The sequence below is a fragment of the Macrobrachium nipponense genome, chromosome 1, assembly GCF_015104395.2.
Source record: "Macrobrachium nipponense isolate FS-2020 chromosome 1, ASM1510439v2, whole genome shotgun sequence".
Taxonomy (NCBI): Eukaryota; Metazoa; Arthropoda; class Malacostraca; order Decapoda; family Palaemonidae; genus Macrobrachium; species Macrobrachium nipponense.
Window position 1 is genome coordinate 51,395,721 of NC_087200.1, and position 14,212 is coordinate 51,409,932.

General features: G+C 39.9%; 1 protein-coding gene and 1 long non-coding RNA gene across 2 annotated transcripts in view; both read left to right on the forward strand.

The window, feature by feature from the left end:
• The window catches only part of LOC135218780 (uncharacterized), a 138,965-nt gene extending 125,400 nt beyond the window's left edge, over positions 1–13,565 (forward strand). Inside the window, exons 3-4 of the mRNA XM_064255229.1 lie at positions 11,778–11,865; positions 12,076–13,565. Of these exons, the coding sequence (XP_064111299.1) occupies positions 11,778–11,865; positions 12,076–13,221 (1,234 nt within the window). The 3' untranslated portion in view covers positions 13,222–13,565. The remainder of the gene's footprint in view (positions 1–11,777; positions 11,866–12,075) is intronic.
• LOC135219300 (uncharacterized) lies at positions 3,980–7,130 on the forward strand. Its single transcript, XR_010315399.1, has 2 exons — positions 3,980–6,623; positions 6,803–7,130. It is a non-coding gene; the product is annotated as an uncharacterized LOC135219300 (long non-coding RNA).
• Positions 13,566–14,212: the final 647 nt, after the last annotated feature.

The window sequence follows — 14,212 nt, forward strand, 5'->3', positions numbered from 1 at the left end:
ATTTTACTGTCAATTTCCGTTTCAGCGCTGAATGACCTCATAGGTCCCAGTGCTTGACCTCTGGCCTAAATTCTATATTCAATTCAATTCAACCACTTATTTTTCTATATAACATTGGCAGTGTCCAAGCAAAACCTTTCAAATTTATCTGCATCGATATCAAGGCCAGATGACAATGTAGATAAAATCACAAAGTTTAAAAATAAAGGATTGATCAAGGCCAGTCATTTCGGATGCAATTTCTGCATTCTTGAAAAACCTGCGAGCAGTATTTCCATCATTAGATGTACAAAAACCAGGTGGTTTTGGGGTATCATTTACTAGACCTGCTTCATCACGAATCTTCTTTGAATCAATTTCTTCCTCTTATTTACTGTCTTTTTCTTCAGATGTATGTGCTTGCCATTTCTGTATATCAATTTTGTAAGATATACGTAGGCAACATTCTATGCTCCTAATACATGCATGAAGGGTACTAGATAGGCCATGTTTGAACAGAGGACCATAGCCGTGACATCACTGGTCACCCGCTGGGCCACCTGTCTGTTTTCGCTCTGTAGGAAATTAAAAGGCCAGGATTTGAATCGCCAATTGTTAATATAGGGAAGTTAGCATTTAGACTCATATAATTTGATTAAGAAAAAAAATATTTATTTTATGTTGTATAAAATATGCTGCTTAGTTTTTATTTCATTTTTTTTTATGATTTACAGGTAGGTATTTTTTACATGCTGTCGTATAAATTTATATTTTTCGTAATCAAAATTAATGGGTCTCAATGCTAACTTTCCTCTATTAACGATTTTCTGGCCGCTTCAAAAATCAGCCCCATTAGTTCCTTGCGGAGCGAAAACAGACAAGTGGCCCAGAGAGTGTGGCGATTGCAGCACACTAGGGAAGTACTCTATGCTTCTTCACTTGAAGGACAGGTTTTCACTTCTTCGATGATATTTAGGATTTTAGGAGAGGCTTGACTTATAGAACAACCTGCATTGAATTTGTAACTACTATCAATGGATATTTTAGTAGGTTGTAAGTTTGAAAGACAATTCTCTGTGAACTGCTCTTCATCAACTAACTCTTGTCTAGTTTCTTTCAAAAACTTGAATGAAATTGGTCAACAAAAGAGCGATGATGGTTCTGTGTTTTTCCAGGATTCAATAAAGTTACATTTAGCTTATAAAGAGACTATTTTCTGCCACAAGATTTCTTTCAACATTAACCCAAGCAAACCCAACCCCTCCGAACTTTTAAGCTACGATTTGCCCCCAGACCATAATTAGATGAAGAACTCACTGCCAATCGTTACTGGATCAGCTTGTGCGATGTTCAAAATAAGTGCAAAGAAGAGGAAGGAAATAGATAATAATATTGTAGAAATTAAATCTAGAGGAAAGATATAACTATCATACAAACGTTATCTCACAATCATTGAAGCAGCTAGTGGAGATGGAACACTAAAGAAAATATTGGATAAGAATGAGTCAATCCAAATCGAGAGAGCAACTTGCGTACATTGCTCTGATGAAGTTGATGACGAAGGAACTTGCTGTGAAATATGTGATACATGGTTCCACTACAGATGTTCTGGTACTGAGGAAAAATACATAGCAATACTTCGGAGTGACAACATATTGTACAGCTGTAACCATTTCAAGAGGTCTGAACAAAGAACACAAAAAACTCATTGAAGATGAACTTGAAGAAATAAAAGGAAACACAGAGATATTAGCAGAGTTGATTCAGGATTCGGCTCAGAAAAATATTGATGTAATGATAAGCATTGATGAAATTCCAAACAAAATTGACAATGCTTGTAAAGATGTAAACTATGACAAAGAAACAAAAGTTAAGGTCGAATTACACATTGGAGATTCAAAACCGCAACCGCCGTAATGGCTTGGTTTGGCATCAGTCACGAGTCTTGGGGAAAAAAAATCAGTTGATTACTACACCAGTACAATGTACGCAATATACAATTACAAGAGCATTACGTATGTTGAAATGAGATTGCTGACATACGTAGTCATACATGTATGTTGCCAATGATCTACGCCATGCCCCTTTTAACGGTTTTTTTACGGACGGTGACTGCCGTGAAGCCAATTAAGACAAACTTAAGACAGAGTACTGTAGAGTGACGCAGTCACCACTGCTCCCTGGGCCACTTGTCTGTTTTGACTCCGTAAAGAATGAATGGGACCGATTTTGGAACGGCCAGAAGATCGTTATTAGAGGAAAGTTAAGGCTGGATCACACATCGGCGATTCATGGGTACATGCGTTGTAAAAGCCGAATTATGATTGAATTATGACCGAATTACGCTCAAATCTTCATGTGCGCTCACACAGTCGGCGTTTCATGGCGGTCGCCAAGCGATTGCGACAACCAAGTGTTTCACGTAGTTGTTGCTGTGAAGCCACAACTGTCAAAAGTCTCCATGTCATGCCGACGTACCCAAGAGCTCTTTCGACGTACGAGAGTGTGTCATAATGCTCTTCTCAACATACGTAATGTGATTACAGCAGACGTAAGTAGCAATTTCGACATACTGTGTCCATTTCGACGTACGCGATGTAATTGGCAACCCCTTAACCTATGCGGAGGGTGTGTGCAGTAGCCACATTGTGACATGCGTGTTTCCAGCTATAAAAAAAGTTCAAGGGCAGAATTTAGTAGACAAAACTGCCTTTATTTTTATATTTTGATTAACATATATTTGAGATTCAAGATTTTCAATACTTTTATGCTCTTATGAACTTCTCATACCCAGACACCAAAATACAACCTTAAACCCAGACACCAAAATATAGCATTAAGTTAAATATATATATTTGTGGTTTTTATTCAGCACTTTCAGTGAATTTTTTTTAAATAAAAAAAGTATATGTCAGTGACTTAATTGAAACCAGTACAATTTATTAGAATGTTCTGAAGTATAATAAATGATAGGGCGTTTTTAGAAGATTTGCAGTTTATATTATATACTTGGAGAATGTCACATATAGATAAATATTACACGGAAATACAACTCACCAGTATTTACAGGAACGATCTTATTGCTTTCTTGTTTCATCTCATTGTATCTTGCCAATTGATGGAGCCTGCAAGGAAGTTAAAATAATCACGAAGGTTGTAGTAGCCTTTCTCCTCTCTTCTTTTTAAGTAGGGCCACATCCAGCATCTCCTGCTTCATTTCTTTTGCTTCTTGCGCTTTCGTTCCTGCCGTATTTTCATTACTCTCAACATCAAGATGGCATAGTAATGATCCACCATGACCGGTGCAAGTTCAGGATCATCATTTAAAGTGTCTTACATCACATCCGGATATTGCCCAGTCTTCACAACTTCCTGTTCGTCCATCTTGTGCCTCTGTCAGCAGCACCTGGAATGGAAATGAGCACAAACTCTCATCATCAACCCAATTTGACATTGCAGTATGTTCATGACCTAGCTTACGTCGCCTATATCTGATTCTGTATTACATATGTCGTAATTGACTTACGTCTGACGAAATTGCATTTATGTCAGTCACCATCCCCAAAAATCCGTAAAAAGTGGTTGTGGCCTAGACCATCGGAAACTTACGTACATCACAAATCTCATCTCAACATACATAATGCTGTCGTAATTGCACATTGCGTGTCGTATCGTTGTCGTAATCAGCTGATTTTTCTTTTTTTCCCCCAAGACCCGTGACGGACGTAAAACCAAGCCATTACGACGGCCGTGGGCTCTAATCACTGATGTGCGATCCAGCCTTCAGCATTGATACCCATACATTTTCATTGAAAAAAATATAAATTTATACAATAGTATGTCAATAATACTTGTTGATTATCAAAAAAATTAAATAACAACTAAGCAGCATATTTCATATAACATTATTTAAATACTTATTTTTCTTAATAAAATTATGTCTAAATGCTTACTTCCCTATAATAACGATTTCGTGGGGTATTCAAATCTGGGCCTTTTAATTTCTTACGATGACCTGCGACATCACGGCTATGGTACTCTATTCCGACGTACGCAACGACATGGCAACGTGGCTTTAGGATTTCTTGTTAGAATTAAGTGTGCAGCACACAAGTGGTCAATACCACAGACTCAATACGGTCATGCTGAGGATGTATGGGGGTATGAAACACTCTGGATCTGTGGGAGACAAATGAAAATATTTATTTAATTATTAGATGGTGTACAAAAGGTATTTCAATGTTAAATACATAGTATGTCTGTAGAAAAGAAAGTGTATACGAAAGGTGTCTCATATTAATAAGCTATTAAACAAACAGACCAAAAAAACACAGTATAATATTTTTGAACAATATCTACCTGTTTGCCAGTATGCTAAAGGCATTCTCGAATGTATGTCTTACCCTGCTCAGTCGGTATTTATAGATGTGCTCATGTGATTTCGTGCAGGGTATTGTTTCATCACATAATTCTTCAGAGCGAAGGCATCATCGCCAATGAAGAACTAGGGGACTGGGGGTTTATCTTCAGTCTCGTTTGGCAATCTTTCTGGGAGAGGAAGACCAGTTTCATTCCGATCAAGCATTTGACAGAGTTGTGTCTTGGCAAAGACACCACCATCAGACTCGGATCCTATGGCACCTACGTATATTTATGTACAGTAACTTAACCCTTATTCAGTATCAACAACTCCAAGCAGAATTACAGAGTAGAATTTCCTGTAGTTGAAGTACTGAGTTCCTCCTTGCAGTGGATTCTGGATTCTGATGTGTTTACCGTCTACTTCTCCAAGGGTGTGTGGGAAATTCCAGCGTTCTTCAAACCCACAAGCTACTTCTTCAATTGGGCTAGTGGGTAACTACAATACCGCAGATTGTGTTGAGAGCTACTCGGAATTGGAATGACAGGCTCTTGTAAGATTCTCCAGAAGGACAGGCTCTTGTAAGATTCTCTAGAAGGACAGGCTCTTGTAGGACTCTCCAGTTGCAAGGAAACGCAGGGTAATTGCAACACGCAGGTCTGAGGTTTCTCTTGATGTAGGGCGAGGCCTGTTCAACCATTTAATTGAAAAGCTCCTCTGTAATCCTGGTAAAGTTCTGGTACAGTCCTGGAGCTTTAATTGCCAATTCTTCCATCAAGATGTTGTAGTATCTTTAGCTTCTTGTGCTTTCGTTTGTCCTGCAGGCACTTCATTACTTTTAACTGCAACAGGGCCACATCTAGCACCTCCTTTTGCTGTATCTTTAGCTTCTTGTGCTTTCGTTTGTCCTGCAGGGACTTCATTACTTTTAACTGCAACAGGGCATAGTAATGATCCAACATAAACAGTGCTAATTCAGGATCATGTAAGTTGTCAACTATCACTTCCATAAATTCCAGGTCCTTTATCTTGTGCCTCTATCTGCGCCAGGAATGAGAATGAGTGCCGAACTCTCACCTCCTGCTTTATATATACAATCCATGTTCATGACAGTTGCGTATGTCGCCATGTTGTTGTGTACATTGGAATGTGTCTTAAGTATGTCATAATTACCTTCATGGCAGTCGCCGTCTGTAAAAAACTGTTTGAAAGTTCTTTGGCGTAGATCATTGGTGACATACACATACGACTACGTACGTACGTCGGTAATCTCATCTTGACGTATGTAATGTTGTAATCAGCTTATTTATTTTTTTGTAGTCCAAGGCCTGCGAATGATGCCAAACCAAGCCAGTTGTGGTCTTGAATCTTCGATGTGTGATTTGACCTTAATTCTTTAGATTTCTTTGACATGCTTGTAAGTAAAGACAGAAATATCACTTTTTCGACATCAGTATACAGGAAACCAACATTTACAGGACTCACAACTAAATTTTCTTTGTTCATTCCTATAGTTTACAAACGTAATTTTAGTCTGTACACTCGCAACCCGTGCTTATTTAACATTTGCTCAAGTTATTTAAAGGTGGGATCACACATTGGTGACTCGAGCCCACGACCGTCATAATGGCTTGGTTTGATGTCAGTCACGGGCCTTGGGCTACAAAAAAAGAAAAAAATCAGCTGATTATGGCAACTTTATGATGCATGCACTATACAATTATGCCAGCATTACGTACATCGAGATGAGATTTGTGAAATATGTAGACATACACGTATGTCGCTGATTATCTAGGCCACACCCACTTTTGACATTTTTTTAGGGACGGTGACTGACATAAATGCAATTGCGTTAAACGTAAGTCAGTTACAACATATGTAACATAGAATCAGACATAAGCGATGTACATAAACTGTGTCGTGAACATGTTGCAATATATATTAAAGCGGGTGATGAGAATTTAGCACTCATTCCTGTTCCAGGCACTGCTGACAGAGGCACAAGATGGACGAACGGGAAGTTGTGAAGCCTAAGCAATATCCTGAATTAGCACTGGCCATGTTGGATCATTGCTATGCCCTGTTGATGTTAAGAATAATGCAAATACTGTAGGAACAAAAGCGAAAGATGCAAAAGACATGAAGCAGGAGATTGGGAAGAGAGGGGAAAGGTTACATACTCTACACGAAATCTGACAGCACATGAGCGCATCTTTAATTACTGACTGATCTGGGCAAGATGTAGGCCTACAGTGGAGACTGCCTTTGGCATACTAGCAGACAGGTAGATATTGTTCACAAATATTGAACTGTCTTTATTTGGATTGCTTGTTTAAAAGCTTATTAATATGAAACACGTTTTTATATTATTTCTTTTCAGCAGAAATAAAATACGTATGTAACATGAAGTACCTTTTGTATAACATTTCATAATTTTCAATATTTTCCATTTCTCTTCCACAGATTCAATGTATCAAACTGGCATAAATCTTCAGCATGACCGTATTGAGTCCGTGGTGTTGGTCGCTTGTTTGTTGCACAACTTAATTTTAACAAGATATCCTGCCACGAATGAGGCAGGTCAAGAAGACTCGGTGACACACGAGGCCATAACTGGTCAAGGCTCAACGAGATCACCTTCGTGATTATTTTAACTCCCCTGCAGGCTCCGCTAATTGGCAATATACAATGATATAAAACAAGAAAGCAATAAGATCATTCCTGTAAATGCTATATAAAACTTAATAGAAATAACTTTGTAAATATTAAAATAAATTTAGAAATTACAAAATATTTACATTATTAACCAACACATTTTCTGGCGAGTTGTATTCCATATAATATTTATCTATATGTGACATTCTCAAATCTAAAATGCTATTATTACTTTTCAAAAATGCCCAATCATTTATTATACTTCAGAACATTCTAATAAATTGTATTGGTTTCAGTTAGGTCACTGATATTTACTTTTTTTAATAAAAAAATTAAGTGAAAGTGCTGAACTTGTCTTCTTTTCGGGAAATGTCCTCACTCGAGAACTTGTCTTCTTTTCGGAAAATGTCCACACTCTTCTTTTCGGGAAATGTCCCCATTCGAGAGCTTGTCTTCTTTTCGGGAAATGTCCCCACTCGAGAGCTTGTCTTCTTTTCGGGAAATGTCCTCAGTCAAGAACTTGTCTTCTTTTCGGGAAAGGTCTTCAGTCAAGAACTTGTCTTCTTTTCGGGAAATGTCCTCACTCGAGAACTTGTCTTCGTTTCGGGAAATGTCCTCACCTCGAGAACTTGTCTTCTTTTCGGGAAGTGTCCCCACACGAGAGCTTGTCTTCTTTTTGGGAAATGTCCTCAGTCAAGAACTTGTCATCTTTTCAGGAAATGTCCTCAGTCAAGAACTTGTCTTCTTTTCTGGAAATGTCCTCACTCGAGAACTTGTCTTCATTTCGGGAAATGTCCCCATTCGAGAACTTGTCTTCCTTTTCGGGAAATGTCCTCACTCGAGAACTTGTCGTCTTTTCGGGAAATGTCCCCACTCGAGAGCTTGTCTTCTTTTCGGGAAATGTCCCCACTCTTCTTTATGGAAAATGTCTCCACTCGAGAGCTTGTCTTCTTTTTGGGAAATGTCCCCACTCTTCTTTTCGGGAAATGTCCTCACTCAAGAGCTTGTCTTCTTTTTGGGAAGTGTCCTCACTCGAGAGCTTGTCTTCTTTTCGGGAAATGTCCTCACTCGAGAACTTGTCTTCTTTTCGGGAAATGTCCTCACTCGAGAACTTGTCTTCTTTTTGAGAAATGTCCTCACTCGAGAACTTATCTTCTTTTCTGGAAATGTCCTCACTCGAGAGTTTGTCTTCTTTTCGGGAAATGTCCCCACTCGAGAGCTTGTCTTCTTTTCGGGAAATGTCCTCACTCGAGAGCTTCTCTTCTTTTCGGGAAATGTCCTCACTCATTAACTTGTCTTCATTTCGGGAAATGTCCTCACTCGAGAGCTTGTCTTCTTTTCGGGAAATGTCCTCACTCGAGAACTTGTCTTCTTTTCGGGAAATGTCCTCACTTGAGAACTTGTCTTCTTTCGAGAAATGTCCTCACTCGAGGGCTTGTCTTCTTTTCGGGAAATGTCCTCACTTGAGAACTTGTCTTCTTTTCGGGAAATGTCCCTCACTCGAGAGCTTGTCTTCTTTTCGGGAAATGTCCTCACTCGAGAACTTGTCTTCTTTTCGGGAAATGTCCTCACTCGAGAACTTGTCTTCTTTTCGGGAAATGTCCTCACTCGAGAGCTTGTCTTCTTTTCGGGAAATGTCCTCACTTGAGAACTTGTCTTCTTTTCGGGAAATGTCCTCACTCGAGAGCTTGTCTTCTTTTGGGAAATGTCCTCACTCAAGAACTTGTCTTCTTTTTGGGAAATGTCCTCACTCGAGAGCTTGTCTTTTTTTCGGGAAATGTCCTCACTCGAGAACTTGTCTTCTTTTCATCTTTTCAGGAAATGTCTTCACTCGAGAACTTGTTTTCTTTTCGGGAAATGTCCTCACTCTTCTTTTCAGGAAAGATTCTCACTCGAGAGCTTGTCTTCTTTTCTGGAAATGTCCTCACTTGAAAACTTGTCTTCTTTTCGGGGAATGTCCTCACTCCTCTTTTCGGGAAATGTCCTCTTTTCTGGAAATGGCCTCACTCGAAGACTTGTCTTCTTTCGGGAAATGCCCTCACTCAAGAACTTGTCTTCTTTTCGGGAAATGTCCTCACACTTCTCTTTGGGAAATGTCCTCACTCGAGAACTTGTCCACTTTTCGGGAAATGTCCCCACTCAAGAACTTGTCTTCTTTTCGGGAAACGGCCCCACGAGAGAGCTTGTCTTCTTTTCGGGAAATGTCCCCACTCAAGAACTTGTCTTCATTTCGGGAAATGTCCTCATTCGAGAGCTTGTCTTCTTTTCAGGAAATGTCCTCACTCGAGAGCTTGTCTTCTTTTCGGGAAATGTCCCCACTCTTCTTTTCGGGAAATGTTCTCACTCGAGATCTTGTCTTTTTTTCGGAAAATGTCTCCACTCTTCTTTTCGGGAAATGTTCTCACTCGAGAGCTTGTCTTCTTTTCGGGAAATGTCCTCACTCGAGAACTTTTCTTCCTTTCGGGAAATGTCCTCACTCAAGAGCTTGTCTTTTTTTTGGGAAATGTTCACTCTTCTTTTCGGGAATTGTCCCCACTCGAGAGCTTGTCTTCTTTTCGGGAAATGTCCTCACTCGAGAGCTTGTCTTCTTTACGGGAAATGTCCTCACTCAAGAGCTTGTCTTCTTTTCGAAAAATGTCCTCACTTGAAAGCTTGTCTTCTTTTCGGGAAATGTTCCCACTCATCTTTTCTGTAAATGTCCCCACTCGAGAGCTTGTCTTCTTTTCAAGAAATGTCTTCACTCGAGAGCTTGTCTTCTTTTTGGGAAATGTCCTCACTCGAGAGCTTGTCTTCTTTTCGGGAAATGTCTTCACTCGAGAACTTGTCTTCTTTTCTGGAAATGTCCTCACTCGAGAACTTGTCTTCGTTTCGGGAAATATCCCAAGTCTAGAACTTCTCTTCTTTTCGGGAAACTTGTCCTCAACTCGAGAAACTTGTCTTACTTTTCGGGGAAAATAATGTCCTCACTCGAGAGCTTGTCTTTCTTTTCGGGGGAATGTCCCCACTCGAGAACTTGTCCTTCTTTTCGGGAAATGGTCCCCTCACTCTTCTTTTTCATTGAAATGTCCCCCACTCGAAGAGGCTTGTCTTATTTTCGGGAAATGTCTCTCTCTTCTTTTTTTTCAGGTAAATGTCGGCCACTCCAGAGCTTTTGTCCATTCTTTTATTTCGGGAAATTGTCCTTCACTTTTCGAAGAACTTGTCTTTTTTTCTTTTAAGGAAATGTCCTCACCTCGAGAATTTGTCTTCTTTTCTGGAAAATGTCCCTAACTCGAGAACTTCATCTACTTTTTTCTGGAAAATGTCCCCACTCGAGAATCTTGTCTTCTTTTGCGGGAAATTGATCCCCACAATGAGACATTGTCTTCTTTTTGGGAAATGAATCCCCCCAGTTTCTTTCAAAAGCTCGAAAACTTGTCTTTTCTTTTTCTGGAAATGTCCCCACTCAGAAACTTGTCTTCCTTTTCGGGAAAGTTCCTTCCTCAAGAAACTTGTCTTTTTTTCTGGAAATGTCCCCACTTGAGAACTTTTGGTCCTTTTCTTTTGGGAAATGTCCCCACTCGAGAGCTTGTCTTCTTTTCGGAAATGTCTCACCTCGAGAACTTTTCTTCTTTCGGGAAATGCCTCACTCAGAACTTTTCTTCTTATCGGGCGAAAGTTGTCCTCACTCGAGAACTTCCTTTTTTTTGGAAATGTCCTCGACTTCGAGAACTTGTCTTCTTTTGGGAAATTCCTCAGGGCGTGAAGAACTTTTCTTCTTTTCAGGAAATCCGTCCTCACTCTAGACAATTGGTCTCTTTTCGGGAAGTGTCTTTCACTCGAGAGCTTGTCTGTTTCCTTTTCGGGGAAATTGTCCCCATGCAATAGGTTTTTTTTCTTTTGGGAAATGTTCCCCAGAGAACTGTCTTCTTTTTCGGAAATGTCCTCCACTTGAGCTCTTCTTTTCGGGAAATGTCCCAATCGGGAACTGGTCTTTCTTTTCGGGAAATGTCCCCACTCGAGAACTGTCTTCTGTTTCGGGAAAAGTCTTTACTTGAGGCCGTTGTTTCTTTTTGTAAATGTTCCTCAACTCGAGAATTGTCTTCTTTTTCGGGAAATGTCTTTCACTCGAGAACTTTCTTCTTTTCGGGAAATGTCCTCACTCGAGAGCTTGTCTTCTTTTTGGGAAATGTCCTAACTCGAGAGCTTGTCTTCTTTTCAGGAAATGTCCCCACTCATCTTTTCGGGAAATGTCCCCACTTAAGAGCTTTTCTTCTTTTCGGGAAATGTCCTCACTCGAGAGCTTGTCTTCTTTTCGGTAAATGTTCCCACTCAAGAGCTTGTCTTCCTTTGGGGTTAAAATGCCCCACTCGAGAGTTTGTTCTTTTCTTTCCCCGGAAATGTTTCCGGCCCCACTGAGAGCTTTGGTCTTCTTTTTCGGGAAATGTTCCCACTCGAGAGCTTGTCTTCTTTTCGGGAAATGTCCCCACTTGCGAGCTTGTCTTCTTTTCGGGAAATGTCCCCACTCGAGAGCTTGTCTTCTTTTCGGGAAATGTCCCGACTCGAAAGCTTATCTTCTTTTCCGGAAATGTCCTTACTCGAGAACTTTTCTTTTTTTTGGGAAATGTCTCCATTTGAGAGGAGCTTGACCTCTTTACAGTAAATTTCCCCACTTGAGAACTTGTCTTCTTTTCAGGAAATGTGCACAATTTAGAGCTTGACTTCTTTACAGTAAATGTCCCCAATTGAGAACTTGTCTTCTTTTCAGGAAATGTCCCCACTTGAGAACTTTTCTTCTTTACAGGAAATGCCCCCACTTGAGAACTTGTCTTCGAACTCGTGGTGACAAATTGTGGTTTTGTCAGCCTCCGAACCTGAAGATGAACTTTGAAGTAAGAGGCCCATTATTCTCTTTAGTTGAAAACTAAATCAATCATTAAATTATTGTAAAGAGCAATTAACATAATATATGATAAAGAGCAATAAAAAGTTGATAAAATGAGTTATTTGCAGATGCACTAAAATGCAATGGAAGTACATGCCTCATCATAACTGTTAGGCCTAAAATAGACCAACTGTGTGGTAAACATTTTTTATTCCAGGTCCTGAGGAGAGACACCATGCCAAGGGAAGCACTTCTCAGTGCCCTTGAAAATATGTTACAATTTCCTGACACTGCTCAGTGGTCGATGCGCCTCGCCCCTCAGAGTGAAAGGGTAGAGTGTCTTAACCCTGAGGTAAAGGAGAGTCATCCACACCAGTACCTACTTGTGTTCTCTGGACATCATGGTATGATGGATGGAATAGGAGCCATGTTCATTCTGAATAGTCTTTTGGATATCCTAAACAACCACCTCGAAGGGAGACCCACTAACGACGACGAATACGCCCCTTTCTCTGAGGAGCGGGAACTTCCTGCTCTCCTTTGTGAAATCAGAGAGAAACTCTGCCAAGATCCCACTCTCATGGAAGCCGTGAAGAACAACGTGCCATCTCCCACCCGCTTTCCTCTCTTCTTCCAAGCTTTCCCTCCTCCGTCAGAAGTCATGGAAGTCACCACCAAATGTGTTTCTGGTGTGGTGGAGTCTGAAGACTCCAACGTACTGATGACGAAGGTCAAGCGAGAAGGAGTCACACTGAACAGTGCTCTTGTTGCAGTGATTAATGTAGCTCTTATGGAACTGGTCAGTGAAAGGGGACTTTTACCCGACAGTTATGAAGTTGCGTCTATAATAACAACAACATTGAGACGGTATAAGAAACCCTCACCTACCTTCATCTTTGGCCCATGCACCGGGCACATGTCATACTTATCAACAGTGGACAAAGGCGTCAGAAGCAGGTTTTGGAAGTACTGTAAATCTGTGAATGAAGAGTTACGCAACCGCTTCCAGCAAGGGGCGCCTCTGCGGGAGAGAGCTTTGCAAAGTTTGCTGAGCTATGGTCAAGAACCACATGACTATACAATTAGAGTGATGCCGCCCCTACATGACTACACCATCAATAACCTAGGTGATTTTTCGTCGGTCTTTTCAGCTCAAGAGAAGAACGTCGTCAAATTAACGAGTTTGACATCGAATAACATGATTCATAACACCTTCCATACCACCTTTCATGAAATTTTGAGTTTTGGCGGTTGTCATTATTACACACTCAGCTATGGAACAAATTATGTCAGCGATGATACAGCCAAACTGTTTCTTGGAAGAATATTTTCCGTCTTGAGAGAAGTCATCCGCTTGCCTTAGTGACATGAGATGCTTTGTGCTTTCCGAAATGAAGTACTTTTACTTTACCTTAGGGAGGGCGTATTGTCTCAGGACACCTGCTGAAATATTCTCAAGACTATATTGTCTGAATATTCGTGATGCATTTCATAGCATAAGTGACTACATTTCGTGATGAAATAATTTTGTTTGTACCTCATCTCTCTCTACACCATTTGTGTAAAATATCATCTTACATTCTGGATCTGTAGTGGAATGATATAAATAACTTAGTGATTAGTGAAATGTAAATGAAGGCGATGATAACCTAAAGGGAATGAAAACTTAAAAACCATATATATACACACATACAAACACACACACACACACACCACACACACAACACACACACACACACACACACACACATATATATATATATATATATATATATATATATATATATATATATATATATATATATATTATTTTAACATATCATATCAAATACAAATAAAAGTATAACTGCATACACTTGTATGCATTAGGTGATAGGTAAAATGAAATATTAGTAAAATAAGTCAAATTTTTATAATATATATAAATTTCTTTTAAGGATTTTACAAGGTTATTGGCATCAACATCATCTCTTGAAATATAAGCAAGTTGTTTCCCTGAAAGACCAAATTTCCTGCGGGCAGCACCATACATTGGGCAAGATGCCAGAATATGCAGTTACAGCAAGCACAGCCTGGAGCATCACTTCCTTCAAGCATAAAGCTGTGTCAAGCGGGAATGACCAATACGGAGCCTCGTTACCTCCAGTTTCTTATTGGTGGCAAGGAGGTTTGAGGACCATCGCGTATATAGCTTCGGATAGGAGACTTCATGTTAATGTATAGTATATCATGGGTGTCCAAGATCTTTGACTACATACCCTTTTTTGCCTTCCTATCAGTTTTTTTCGTTATCTTTGATCCCAACATGGGCAGGAACCCAGCAGAACGAAATAGATTTGTGTTTGCAAGAAATT